Raw genomic sequence first — 12709 nt, 5'->3', positions numbered from 1 at the left:
CCTGAGCCTAAAAGGTAGTCTGAATCTATTTTTCTGGTGTGCTGTAGGTTACTGTTATGTACTACATTTGTTACTCATTTATGAAGCACAGCACATGTGCAAATATGTACCCATAACTTGTTTTTCAAAATATTAATAAAAGGGGTGTGTCTCCAAACAGCCATCTCTTTCCTGACAATTCCCTTTGTGCATATTCTCTTACATATGATGAGTCAACATTGAAACACCTGCGGCTTTTATTCAGGTGCGGCTAATGTATGTACAAAACAGGATTTTCCCCTGATTTTAGCTTGTGCGGCTAATATTCAGGTGCGCTCTGTAGTCCGGGAAATACGGTATATTAACTGTTTTGTAGCCAGGAAAAAAATTAACTCTTGAGATTAAAAATTCCCCCTTTTAAGAGTCTCCTGACCAAGCAGTACAATCCTTGGTTGCATACATTAAATCACATACACATAGAAATCCATGCACCAGTTAAGTACAGTCAGAGTAAAAAAATAACACAACCCAGATCATGCTAAAAGTGCTACTGAATGCCACAAACAAAGGAACAATATTCAGGCAAAACAGCAGCCTGCATTAGTTCTTTAGAATCGCTTTAAAGTCATTAAGTGAGACCAGCTCCTTACGTTGATTCTGCAGCTGATTCCAGGAGCAGGAAGCTGCACATGTGAAAGCTCAAATTTAGTGTGAAGCTTTGAGACAGACGGAATAAATCTTGGGAAATAAGATGTATAAGAATATATCAGTCATATATATCATATATACGTCATGACAAAGCAGACCAGCAAAGGAGTGGTGAGTAAGAGCTTGTAATCCAGCATATTTAAGGATGCATGCATATAAATCGCATTGCTATAATCAAGTATAGACATAAAACTGGGAACAACAAGTCTCTTTCTTCTCTCAAAGTACAAGCAGGACTTTTAGTCTAAAGTAAAAACCACAATTCAGTTTTTTCACCAGTTGCTGAAACTGAGGCGTAAACGAGAGCGAGTCATCAACTGAAGTCCTAAGTAGCTGTAATCAGATACTAACTCAATCTCAAAGCCCTGAATTGTAGTAATACACAAAAGGTTACTTGGTTCAGATTTTTAATTTGTGAACACCATCGATTTTTTTTGGTCAGCATTCAAAACAAGTTTTAAATGCCACAGGTTATTCTGTAGCGTAGTGAAAGTTGATTTAACAGATTACAACCTATATGAATCATCTCAAAAGTTTAGTGTAAATGTCAGTAGAGTAAATGTTCCAAATGAATCTACTTGGTTTTTATTCCCAACCTGAACATGGTAGACCTTTCTGCGCAGCATCGTCCAGACTGAACCCTGGAATCCCCAAAATCACACATCAAAAAGAAGAAGCACCTCCATTAAGCCCCATTTCATTCCTTCTAGCTTCCAGCAGGCTGAATTACACTGCCCTCTGTTTAAGTGCTGGTGACACAGTGAGACGTTCAGATAAAGAGGAAGAGAGGGAGGGTCAGTCGCACATAAAAAAGAGAGATGGAGTTGAACGTCTGAGTCAGAGTGAACACAGGGTACGAGAAAGAGTTAAAATGACGATGAAAGACGCAGAGAAACTTTCAAGGTTACATAAAATGATGAGTGTACTTCTTTTCCAATTAAACCTTATCTGCATGTTGTAGCCGAGGGAACGAGTGAGACTTCATAGGATGCTGTGTACTTTTAGCACCCATCATTGTAACTGGACAAAGACAACTATCTCAGTGCTACACACAGTGCTACACACAGTGCTACACACAGTGCTACTGTTGTACTGAGAGAGCTCTGTGTGTACATGTGTGTGTGTCCCCGTAGGTGTGTTGTGTGTGTGTGAATTTCTGATTTTAAATGTGCTGCTTGTGTGTTTCCTTGTAGTGCATGCACTGCACACTGTGTCACAGTGGTTGTGTGTGCATCACTGTACATGCTGTGCTACCAGAGAGTGTGTGTGGGTGCAGGGTGAGGGTTGACGGTCAGAATATGTTTTCTTGCAGAACAGAGCGTTCCCTTCACCCAACACCCACAATGCATTGGGGGAATTCGGGATTTGTGTGCAGACAGTGACAGTCCAATCAAATCTCACCATGTCAGCATTCCTGTCATACTAGCCAGAGCAGAGTTGAAGAAGGGCTAAAAACTGGAAATATACTGGATGTGTGGCAGATGAGACTAAAGTCTAATCATTAGTCTTTTTATCCATATCAGGGTTGCGAGAGCGGGCTCGAGACTATCCCAGTTATCAGAGGGTGAGAGGCGGGGTAAACCCTGCACAGAATACCAGTCTGTTGCAGAGCTAATGCAGAGACAGACAACACTCTCCTTAACACCTGTGGGCAATTTAGAATCACCAATGAACATAACCCTACTAACTGCATGTCTTTGAACTATGGGAGGAAGCTGGAGTACCTGGAAAGAACCCACATTGGTTTTACTTTCTCACTAATCCTTCATGGTTGTACGAGTTTTTCCTTGCCTAACTTAATTAAACTGTGTTAATGGTATAACCAATTTAATGATTAATTCTGATGACAAACATGTTTGAACTTACAGCTTTCATCACTGCAATGTGAACCCCTCAAAACCAAACACAAAAATAAAATGTTTTTATATGTAAAAGCCAGATGAGGTCCAAACACCAATCAGCAAAGAAGACACTAAATTGCTGGTTAGTAAATGAATATGTGTTTAAGGCTGTTTGTTTTATCCAATGAGGAGGTCTAAGCACTCCTTGCTGCGCTGTGCAGCATGCACTATGTTGTTTAGCTTGTGTCTGGGAGTTTTGTCCTCGGGATCAACCGGTTTTAGTCTGAGGTTATGGCTGGGTCTGAAGTGCACTGATGTTATGCTTGCAGATAAATCTCCTGAGTTTCTCAGATAAACAACAAAGTTGTTACTAGGGCTGCTCAATTAATCGAATTTTAATCTCGATTACGATCTGGGCTTTCAACGATCATTAAAAATGACTGAGCCGATTATTAGCCCCTCCCTCGTGCTTTACTCTCGCGCTGCTCCGTGTGGCAAATCGAGCGCACCGCTCTGCGTTTCGAACACGCGTCACAACAAGAGGACCCGAGGGATGCTCGGAAAGCTCAGCAGAAGTTATTTGGAGAGGAGAGTGACTGCTGTTGGTTGAAAAGAGAGGTAAAAAAACTTCAGTGGTGTGGAAACATTATGGGTTCAGTCAGACGTGGATCAAGTGGACACAGTGTGTAAACTTTGCTACGGTGTCGTAGCTGCACCACAGAGCAACACTGCAAAGCTCACTAAACACAGATGTTTACATTTTTCATTGATTTTTTATATTGCAAACATTTGCACTGTTATCAGTATTTGCACTATTTTATATTATTTTTTAAAGTCTTTATTCAACACATTGTTATTGTTAAATAAATATCGTCAAATAATCGAGATCTCAATGTCAGTGAGAATAATCGTGATCATCATTTTTGCCATAATCGAGCCGCCCTAGCTGTTAGATCTCTTTCTCCCTTGTTGGTGTCCAGGCCCAGCTGGGAAAACCACGTGTTTTAAGAGCTTTCTTTAATGTGTGTGTTCGTGTCTTTGGCTTAGAGGGAATGTTTTGTGCCCAGTGTTGCAGCGTCCAAATGACCAGGTTTGTGTTGTGGGAGTCAAAGAGTAGGTACTGGTGTGTGTGGGCTTTCAGTAACGTTCAGTGTTGAGGTTTCCATTCAGCAAGCTATTATCATTTTTTCTCTTCCCTGGTGAGCTTTACATTTCTAACCACTGAGTTGATGTGAACAGTGAAGGTTTCTACTTCTTGGGTTTAGATTTTGACCATTGTATCACATCCATACTCTTGTCTGTAGCAACTCTCGTATTTTAAGATATGTGGCGGTGAGGCAAAGGTCTAACAGTGTACAAATCTGATCATTTGCTGGCACTCTCCACTGCCTCCTTTGTAGGGATACAAGTGAAAAGGGAGACCACATTAAAGGACATTATGGTTTAATCTGGTTTGGCACCAGCAGCAGCAGCAGACCTATCTTCAGCCTCCAAACCTGTGTGTGCTATGAGACCAGTTAGGTTTTCTAAATAGTATTGTAAATAGTTTTGTCCTTTTTCAAATAGCAAAGGGCTGAGCTGCCTATTTATTTCTGTACATTTATCTTGTGTAATAAGTCAGGGAGTTATGGGGTAGTGCTTGGATTGGCTTGTTTTGTTTGTAATTTTGCCCTGGAGCTTAAGCGTTGAGTTTTGATAGTATTGGTGCAGCAATAAATCTCACATTTATCTGTGACTTGGCCATTGGGTTTCTGGTTTTGGGGACCAGGGCGAGGACACCCTTTTTTATTCCTTATGTTGCACCTAGACCGAGGCATAACATGTCCCTGCTTGGATTTCCTTTACACAGACGTCCTCATCACTAAATGAATGATTCTAAACTGGCCACAGGTGTGGATGTGAGTGTATTGGTCCTCATGACTTAGCCCTGACAAGGTTAATCTTCAGGGCCTTATGCTGATTTCTGGAACGTGTATATGTCCATATCTGTACATAGATACAGAGCTAGCTATATCAGAAAGATGAGGTGCACCTGTGTATGGCCCACCTTCCACTGTTCCAGCAAGTTCCTTGCTGCCTCAGACTGCTCCTGCAATCTCTCCTTGTTCGTGGCATCTAGTAAAACATTGCAGGTCGTCTCAGCCTCCGTGAGCCAGTTGAGGAACTTTTCCAAATCAAAGTAGAACTGCTGAAGCAACTTTAGAGCAGCTTCCAAAGCTGCCTCCCTGTCCGAAACACTGAAAATGTGCAGACAGATGACAAGAAACAAAGGTGGTAAATAAAAGTTATTTCCTCAAAAAAGTTAAAGAAGCAACAGATTTGTTTTGCACACATCGGTAAACACGATGGCTCAAAGTTCAATATGAATTCTGATAAAACGTCGCATGTTTGATATATGTACAGTGAGGTTGAGTTAACAATTCAATAAAAAAATTGACAAAAAAGTCTCATAAAACATATACAAAGTACTTAAATATATTTAAACTTTATCTCCTTGTCACTTCACCCCAAGTCCAGCACCCTGAGACTGTATGCTAAGGGGAAGGAAGGGAGCCAGGGACCAGTGAGACTCAGCACCACAGTCCAGGATGAGGCAGTGAACATCCATGAATACATGAGGAAGATGGCCTCAACCGACCGCGTGCTCAGTGAATACCTCAGGCAGCAGAAACCCAAGAAAGAGGAGGAACCATCATGGAAGGACCAGCAGATAGAGGAGGGGGCTGATATCCAGAAATCCTACCAGTGGCTGGACAAAGCTGGACTGAAAGACAGCACAGAGGCACTAATCATGGCAGCACAAGAACAAGCTCTGAGTACAAGATCCATAGAGGCTGGGGTCTATCACACCAGGCAAGACCCCAGGTGCAGGCTGTGTAAAGATGCCCCAGAGACAATCCAGCACATAACAGCAGGGTGCAAGATGCTAGCAGGCAAGGCATACATGGAACGCCATAACCAAGTGGCCGGCATAGTGTACAGGAACATCTGTGCCGAGTATAACCTGGAAGTCCCGAGGTCAAAATGGGAGATGCCCCCAAGGGTGGTGGAGAATGACCGAGCTAAGATCCTGTGGGACTTCCAGATACAGACGGACAAAATGGTGGTGGCTAACCAACCGGACATAGTGGTGGTAGACAAACAGAAGAAGACGGCCGTAGTGATCGATGTAGCGGTTCCGAATGACAGCAATATCAGGAAGAAGGAACACGAGAAGCTGGAGAAATACCAAGGGCTCAGAGAAGAGCTCGAGAGGATGTGGAGGGTGAAGGTAACGGTGGTCCCCGTGGTAATCGGAGCACTAGGTGCGGTGACTCCCAAGCTAGGCGAGTGGCTCCAGCAGATCCCGGGAACAACATCGGAGATCTCTGTCCAGAAGAGCGCAGTCCTGGGAACAGCTAAGATACTGCAGGACCCTCAAGCTCCCAGACCTCTGGTAGAGGACCCGAGTCTGGGCGAGAGGGGAAACTGTTTCTTTTTGTAAAACAAAACGTGTTCATTTATGTCATTTTAAGAATATTTAAATAGTTTCAACAGGGTAAATAACAAAATCCTGCACTCTGCATGTGTTATTACTGAACTGCAAATTTAAAGTACATTTAAAAAGAATAACAGAATAAATATATAGAAAATACAATACGATTCCCTTAGCAGATAGAGAATAAATAAGAAAGATAAGTAAATACTGACCAGAGAGTGAGTGGTTTTCCTTTTTAGGATCAATTCTATTCCAAATGTAATGTAGCAGAAGTCAGTAAACAAGCCTAAAGATTTGATAGACGTAATATCCAGACTTCCATGATGGCTAAATAGCTTTAAAAGCTTTCTTGTTAGATAATGCAAATGCTCTTTTTATCATGCTCGTCTGTTATGTGGAAAACTAAACGTGTGCCTTTTGTGCCAGGAAATCACATCACGATTACTTCCTGACTAAACACGTTTTGCAAAAAGGTGAAATAGTCATTGTGGTGTTTTGACGGGGTAGTTGCACTAAAGTGCACTTATTATTTCCATGGAAACCAAGGCTGAAAGCGTAAGAATAGCATCGTTTAGAGACATCCATTAAGTCAAACACCAACATAGCTGCCTAAATGTTTATTTTTAATAAAAATAAAATAAATGCAGAATAAAATTTAAATAATGCTTACCGCTTGTTGATGTATATGCAGGCAGTGTCCATGTTGTTGTTGATCTGGGTGACTTTGTGAGTGTCATCGTTGCCATATAGCGTCAGCAGTTTGTTGGCCAGTGTATTGGTTTCTTTGACTTGTATCTGGGATTGCTGCAGCTCCTTCATTAAGAGCTGGGTAAGCAGGGAGAAAACAAAGGCCAAATCATCAACACGATTACCTGGTTCCACCTGATTAGTACTCTAAGCGATCATCGTAACGGGCAGAACTCTGTCTAAATAAATAAATAAATACATCTGGGTAAATTCCCAGATGATTAAACATGCAACTGTTTTGCTGGTAAGACCTGAAATGAGTAAAGAAAATCAACAGCCTATGTATGCAAGATAATTCATAATTTGATTGGGGGGTTATATTGGTTGGATCTGATTAATGGGGGGCTCTTGTAAGCAGACTATATGTCTGTATAAATACAGTGAAATTCAGAATGCAGATCCCACCTTCAGTTCAGCGTTTTGTTTTTTCAGTGCATCAACTGTATAAGTGATCTCCTGCCATGAATCCAGTTTCTCATTGGCCTGTTTGACGACATGATCCACCCCCTTCTTGGCGTCCAGCCAGTTGGTAGAGTCTTGCAGCATGTTTTGTAGCTGCTTCATCCTATCAGACAGTTTGGTCTGACAGTCTTCCCAGTAAGCCTGGAGTCGATCAACTATGAAGAAAGAGAGAAAACACTGCTTAACAAGTTCTTTAGAATAAAATCACACAACTAGTAGAGGTGTCAGACAGTTTGAAAATAATACATGGACTGAGTCTGGAAACCTAAATCCATCCCTCCCTCCATCACTGGGGATTTTGTATGACATACATACCTGTATACACTGGACAAAGACTCACATATATAATGTAATCACATATACTCGTATACACTATACATACCTACACTGGAGTGTTTGTATTGGAATCACTGCATTTAACCTACATATTCAATTCACAGGACACATATATTTAGGTCAAATATTACCTACAAGCATATTAATGAAGTCTGTGCCACTTGTTATATAAGCACCTGCTGATCCATACTGGTTACAATATAATAATTAGGCTCAACAAGTAATCTTTGATTGTGTTATAGCCAAAGGTGACAAGTCCAAACATTGGGCTAATGCTGAGTATGGACTTGGGAGTCTCTTTACCCATTTTTGCTGCCCAAAAGTTGTGAACAATCCTTCTTTAACAAATATAGTAATCAAATCCATCCATCCATCCATGCATCCATCCATCCATCCATCCATCCATCCATCCATGCATCCATCCTCTTCCTCTTATCCAATTCCAGGTTATTTAGGAAACCTAAATAAAAAAACATATTTTTAAGATAGTTACTGTTGGACTTCTTCAGATAGAAAGAAGATGAGAATTTGAAGTTGAAAGAGAAAGCTGATAACTTTTGTACATTTGGCCTTTTGCGATAATTATACCTTTACTGGACAGTTACAGCTAGTACAACTAGCTCCCACACTCCCTGTTTGTCATGACTACACAACAAAGTCTCAGTTCTTGGCAGGAAGAGAACAGTAAACATTTGCATTTGATATCAAGGAACATATGATGCTTTGTAATCTCACAGGTAAAAACAAGACTTTTTTACACTATATATGACTGAATCTATTAAACTAAACTAAATTATGAGTAAAACACAAACAAAATCAGAATGTGCTATCAAAATGAACACTGTAGTAATTCCTCTCTTTGAGATGGTGATCTTTGCGAAAACAAGCAGTAAGAGAAGAAGAAGAGAACTGAGAACCTGCAGATTTGTAGAGGAGGAGTGTCCCCCAATATAAAATAGAAATATAGAGGAAAGGCTTTTGGCTTCAGGCTAATTTAATACAATTTGTGACTACAAAAGCATGCACACTTGGGCTGGGCAAAAACTGAAAAGTACTGTTGAAGGAGGTAGATCCGGCTCCAGTGATATCGGCTTCTGAACTGATTGATTGGTCATTATCATTTGATTATCATTTGATCTGTACCTGCAACTAGAGAAGGAAAATGCAAAAACTGAGAAGGAGCGGTTGCAGTGTGACGTGGAACTTGAAAGAGTGAGGGTCGGGCGATATGTAAACATTTTCCAATTGGCAATAGTCAGTCCAATCGCCGATAGGCAATATATTCACGCATGCGCAGACTTTTTGATGGGCGGGGCAACGTAATCATGCACGGACTGATTTGCGCGTGTTTAAACGCGGGCATCACGATTTTTTTTTACGCTTTCAACCCATCAGGAGCGCAGAAGGAACAAAATTTGGACAAACTGGAGGGGGAGACAGTAAAGGCTGGAAGTGGCAGAGAAGCAGACAGGCAGAGATTTAGAAACTGGAAGAGGGGAGAGAAACAGACTAATGCTGAGTTTGCTTGGAACATTTTCCACCACTTTACATGTTGACGTGGTGCTGAGGAGGCAGGGACACATGATGATTTGTGTAACATGGTTATCTTGGAACAGTTTAATAGGAAGAAGGTGAAGACAGCTTCTGCAGCTTGAATATGTTTTGTCCAACTCCAGGCCTCGAGGGCTGGTGTCCTGCAGGGTTTAGATGTGTCCTCGATCCAACACAGCTGATTTAAATGGCTAATGATCAACATGTCTTGAAGTTCTCCAGAGGCCTGGTAATGAACTAATCATTTGATTCTGGTGTGTTGACCCAGGGTGCGATTTAAAACCTGCAGGACGCCGGCCATCGAGGCCTGGAGTTGGACACCCCTGATAAAGCCTAATATAGGCTCTAAATAAGCTTCACTTAGCCTCTGTGGGAGGCTAGGTGATGCTATGTTGCATGTGTATGTGTGAGACTTACTGCGTTCAGAAATAGCATTGCGGGTCTCTTGGCTGCTGGTTTTGTTCTTCAGGTTCTGGGCTGCTGTGATCTGTGTCTCCAGGAGGGGGCGGCGTTGATCAAGATCCTGTAGAGAAGCCTGAAAACAATCATTTTAGTTTCTCAGTTGTTTTAACTTACTTATTGAATTTTCCAAGCAATTAAGGAGGAAAACAAATCAAGAATAAAGGTCTGTAGCATGTCTAGCTTGTCAGTTTAACCACTGACTGTTTTAAACCATCTGTGAGTCCTCAGTATTTACACACTGAGCCATACTCTCACACGGCCCCGTGAATGTCGGCAGCTCGGTCAGGTTTTGCAGTGCTTTAAATAGAGTCAACAGTGAGGTCAGAGGTCCGGACCTTGAGTTGCCTGATCATGTCGTTGATGTCGTCGAGGTCAGCCACCACTACCCGCTTGTTCTGTACCATGTTATCCATCATGGTCAGCCAGTCAGTGAGCTCAGCCCAGGACTTGTTGAACTGAGCCAATGCTGCGTATTCAGGCTGGGAACTTCCTGTCAGACCTTCATCTGAGACACAGATACAGTTAAATGAACTTTTAGTGGAGGAAGTGCTCATATTCTTATTTCAAAATAAAACCACAGTAAAAGTCCTTCACTGAATTTGCTGAAATGAATCGCTCATTATGAACAGAGAGAACTCGATGGCCCACCACCAAACGCATCATTCATGCTTTAAATTCATAACCACACCGACCCGGTCCCCATTTTTCAAACAACCATTTCAAAAACCAACGGCAAGTTTATTCCACGTGGTCACGAGTTGGGTCATGACCTGGTTTCCAACCACCGTTTTTAATATTGTGACTGTAGCATTAGAGACAGCTCCCCAAATCAGCTGATATTCTATAACCATGTGCAGGAGCTGATCTTTCCATTTGTTTTTCCATTATTTAAATGATTCTAATTATTCAAATGGTATCACTCATAGCCCGAAGTGTAATCTGGGCAAAAGAAAGATAAAAACTAGAATCTCAATCCCAAAAACAAATGAATAATTAAAAGAAACTGAACCAGACTGAATCTAGTAAAATGAACTCTTACTGAACCTAATATCAGGACTTTCAGTTGTACTGGGAACATGAATTTGTGTCCTAAACTCAGTCCGAACTTAATCTTGTGTGCACATGCATGCGTGAAAGATTAAATGTGGTCTTACTGTCTTTTCTGGTTATAAGCTGAGCAGCCGTCCTCTCCTTGTGCTGCTGCAGCAGCTCCAAGATTACTGTCCAAGATTCCCTCAGCCTAATATATTTCATCTGAAAAAACATACAAACACACATGTGAGCAGTTTCCTTATTGTTGATAACAACTTCACAGGTAAGTGTCCAAGCATCAAATGCTGGAAGAAGTATGTATATTTTTTGAGTCGACGTTGTTTATATATATTTGTGTCTTGTTACATTTCTTCAAAAAGTAACTATTTATTCATAATATTTAAGGTAAAGGTAGAAGTGAGACAAGTCAGTGTTTTAATGATTTCATGTGACTGAATTTGCACGTGAGTCACCTGTATTTAATTTCCTCACCTTGCCAGGTTGCTCAAGAGGAGAGTCCTTGTATAACTGATCAGCTTTCTCCAACACACACTCCACCTCTGGCTGCTTGACTTGCACTTCGTTAATGAGCTGGAGAATCAGAGAGCTTAAACTGCAATAAGCCTTGTGGACAGATGAGTGTATTGCATGTAATATAATAAATAATATATTGGATGTAATATATGCAATGTATTATTTATTTCAGGCAGTTTGGGCTTGAATGTTTTACTAGTAAATGCCATGGTGCACTGATACCATGCATACATCTATATGCACACTGTTTTGCACCATACCCTGGCAGATGGTCCCTCAGGGCTGTGCTCCAGCTTGGCTCTGGTGCTGGATGCCCAGACTGACAGGTCATCCAGATGACTCTCACACTTCTCCATCTCCTTCAGCAGACCCTCGATCTCCAACTGACGTTCAGGAAGAGCCTTCGACACCTAAATGAAGATTGGCCATGAAGCCTACCACTCCCACCGTGTTGACCCATTTTTCAAGATATTTATTACTACGGGGGAGGTGAGGTGGTGATAATCTGGTCTGTAGTAAACACAGTATAAGAATGGTTTTCCATCGTCTTTCTGGTAAAGATTAAAGCTCACCTTCTTTGGTAAATCAAACTCTGTCTGGAGCAAATAAACTAAATCTAAGAGAATCTTTCACAGCTTTTGTACACAGTAGATGAAAGTGAAAATATTGCCACTTTGATAAAAAAAAAGAGGTTATAACACCAACAAACTTTCAAGCCGTCAAACCTAAACGTCGTAAGCTTAATGATGTGGTGCACTGCTTAGCTAGACGTAGGGAATACCCTTCTCTCAGAGCCTTTGTGTATTATTCAGTTGATGCCTTTCCTGGGCAGCGGCGTGCTGTGTGTGTAGTGAAAGAAGCTGACCTGAGACCAGCGAGTGTTTATGATCCTGATGTCTTTCTGTTTATCAGCAGGAAATGTTATCTGCTTCAGTCTTGAGTTCAGATTCCCCATCACTACATTCTGGGCAGGAAGCTCCTCCACACATACCTGACACACACACACACACACAGAGACACACACACACACACACACACACACAGAGACACACACACACACACACAGACACACACACACACACACACACACACATACAGAGACACACACACAGAGACACACAAGCACATTACTGCAGCAGCTCAATACAAGCAGAATCTTATGTAAGATTTCAGAAACACACACACACACATACACACACACACACACACACACACACACACACACGATCTTGCAATAATTAAAACGCTGCAATGTTTTTACTAATTACACACAGCAACACATTGGAGTAATTTACATTATGACTCATCTAAACTCATTTACACGATGATGGCAGCTAAATTAATTTGCATAAATCCGTAAATATGCACACACATTCAGAAGCTCATAGTAACTGTGTGGCTGTGAACTGAATATACCTGAACTTTGCCCAGAGTGTCTCTTATGTGCTGTGGCTCTGCAGGCTGCAGAGGAATGGCCAGGACGCCCTCAGCTTTGTCCAGCCAGCCCAGCATCGAGCCAACATTCTCCTGCAGCTCTGCGGTCAAGGTGGATGCCTCTGCAGACCTGTAGGGTTAGAGA

General features: G+C 41.6%; 1 protein-coding gene across 1 annotated transcript in view; it reads right to left on the bottom strand.

Annotated features, from left to right (window-relative positions):
• LOC309700336 (dystrophin-like) overlaps positions 1-12709 on the bottom strand; it is a 208343-nt gene that overhangs the window by 84327 nt on the left and 111307 nt on the right. Inside the window, 10 exon segments of the mRNA XM_082523857.1 lie at positions 4576-4765; positions 6677-6831; positions 7159-7370; positions 9520-9637; positions 9900-10069; positions 10719-10818; positions 11089-11187; positions 11391-11540; positions 11996-12121; positions 12547-12694. Coding sequence (XP_082379983.1) covers positions 4576-4765; positions 6677-6831; positions 7159-7370; positions 9520-9637; positions 9900-10069; positions 10719-10818; positions 11089-11187; positions 11391-11540; positions 11996-12121; positions 12547-12694 — 1468 coding nt within the window.

This window comes from Aulonocara stuartgranti (genome assembly GCF_965226115.1).
Source record: "Aulonocara stuartgranti genome assembly, chromosome: 23".
Classification (NCBI taxonomy): Eukaryota; Metazoa; Chordata; class Actinopteri; order Cichliformes; family Cichlidae; genus Aulonocara; species Aulonocara stuartgranti.
Note: the sequence above shows the minus strand (reverse complement) of the source record. Positions and strands in the feature narration are given on the sequence as shown.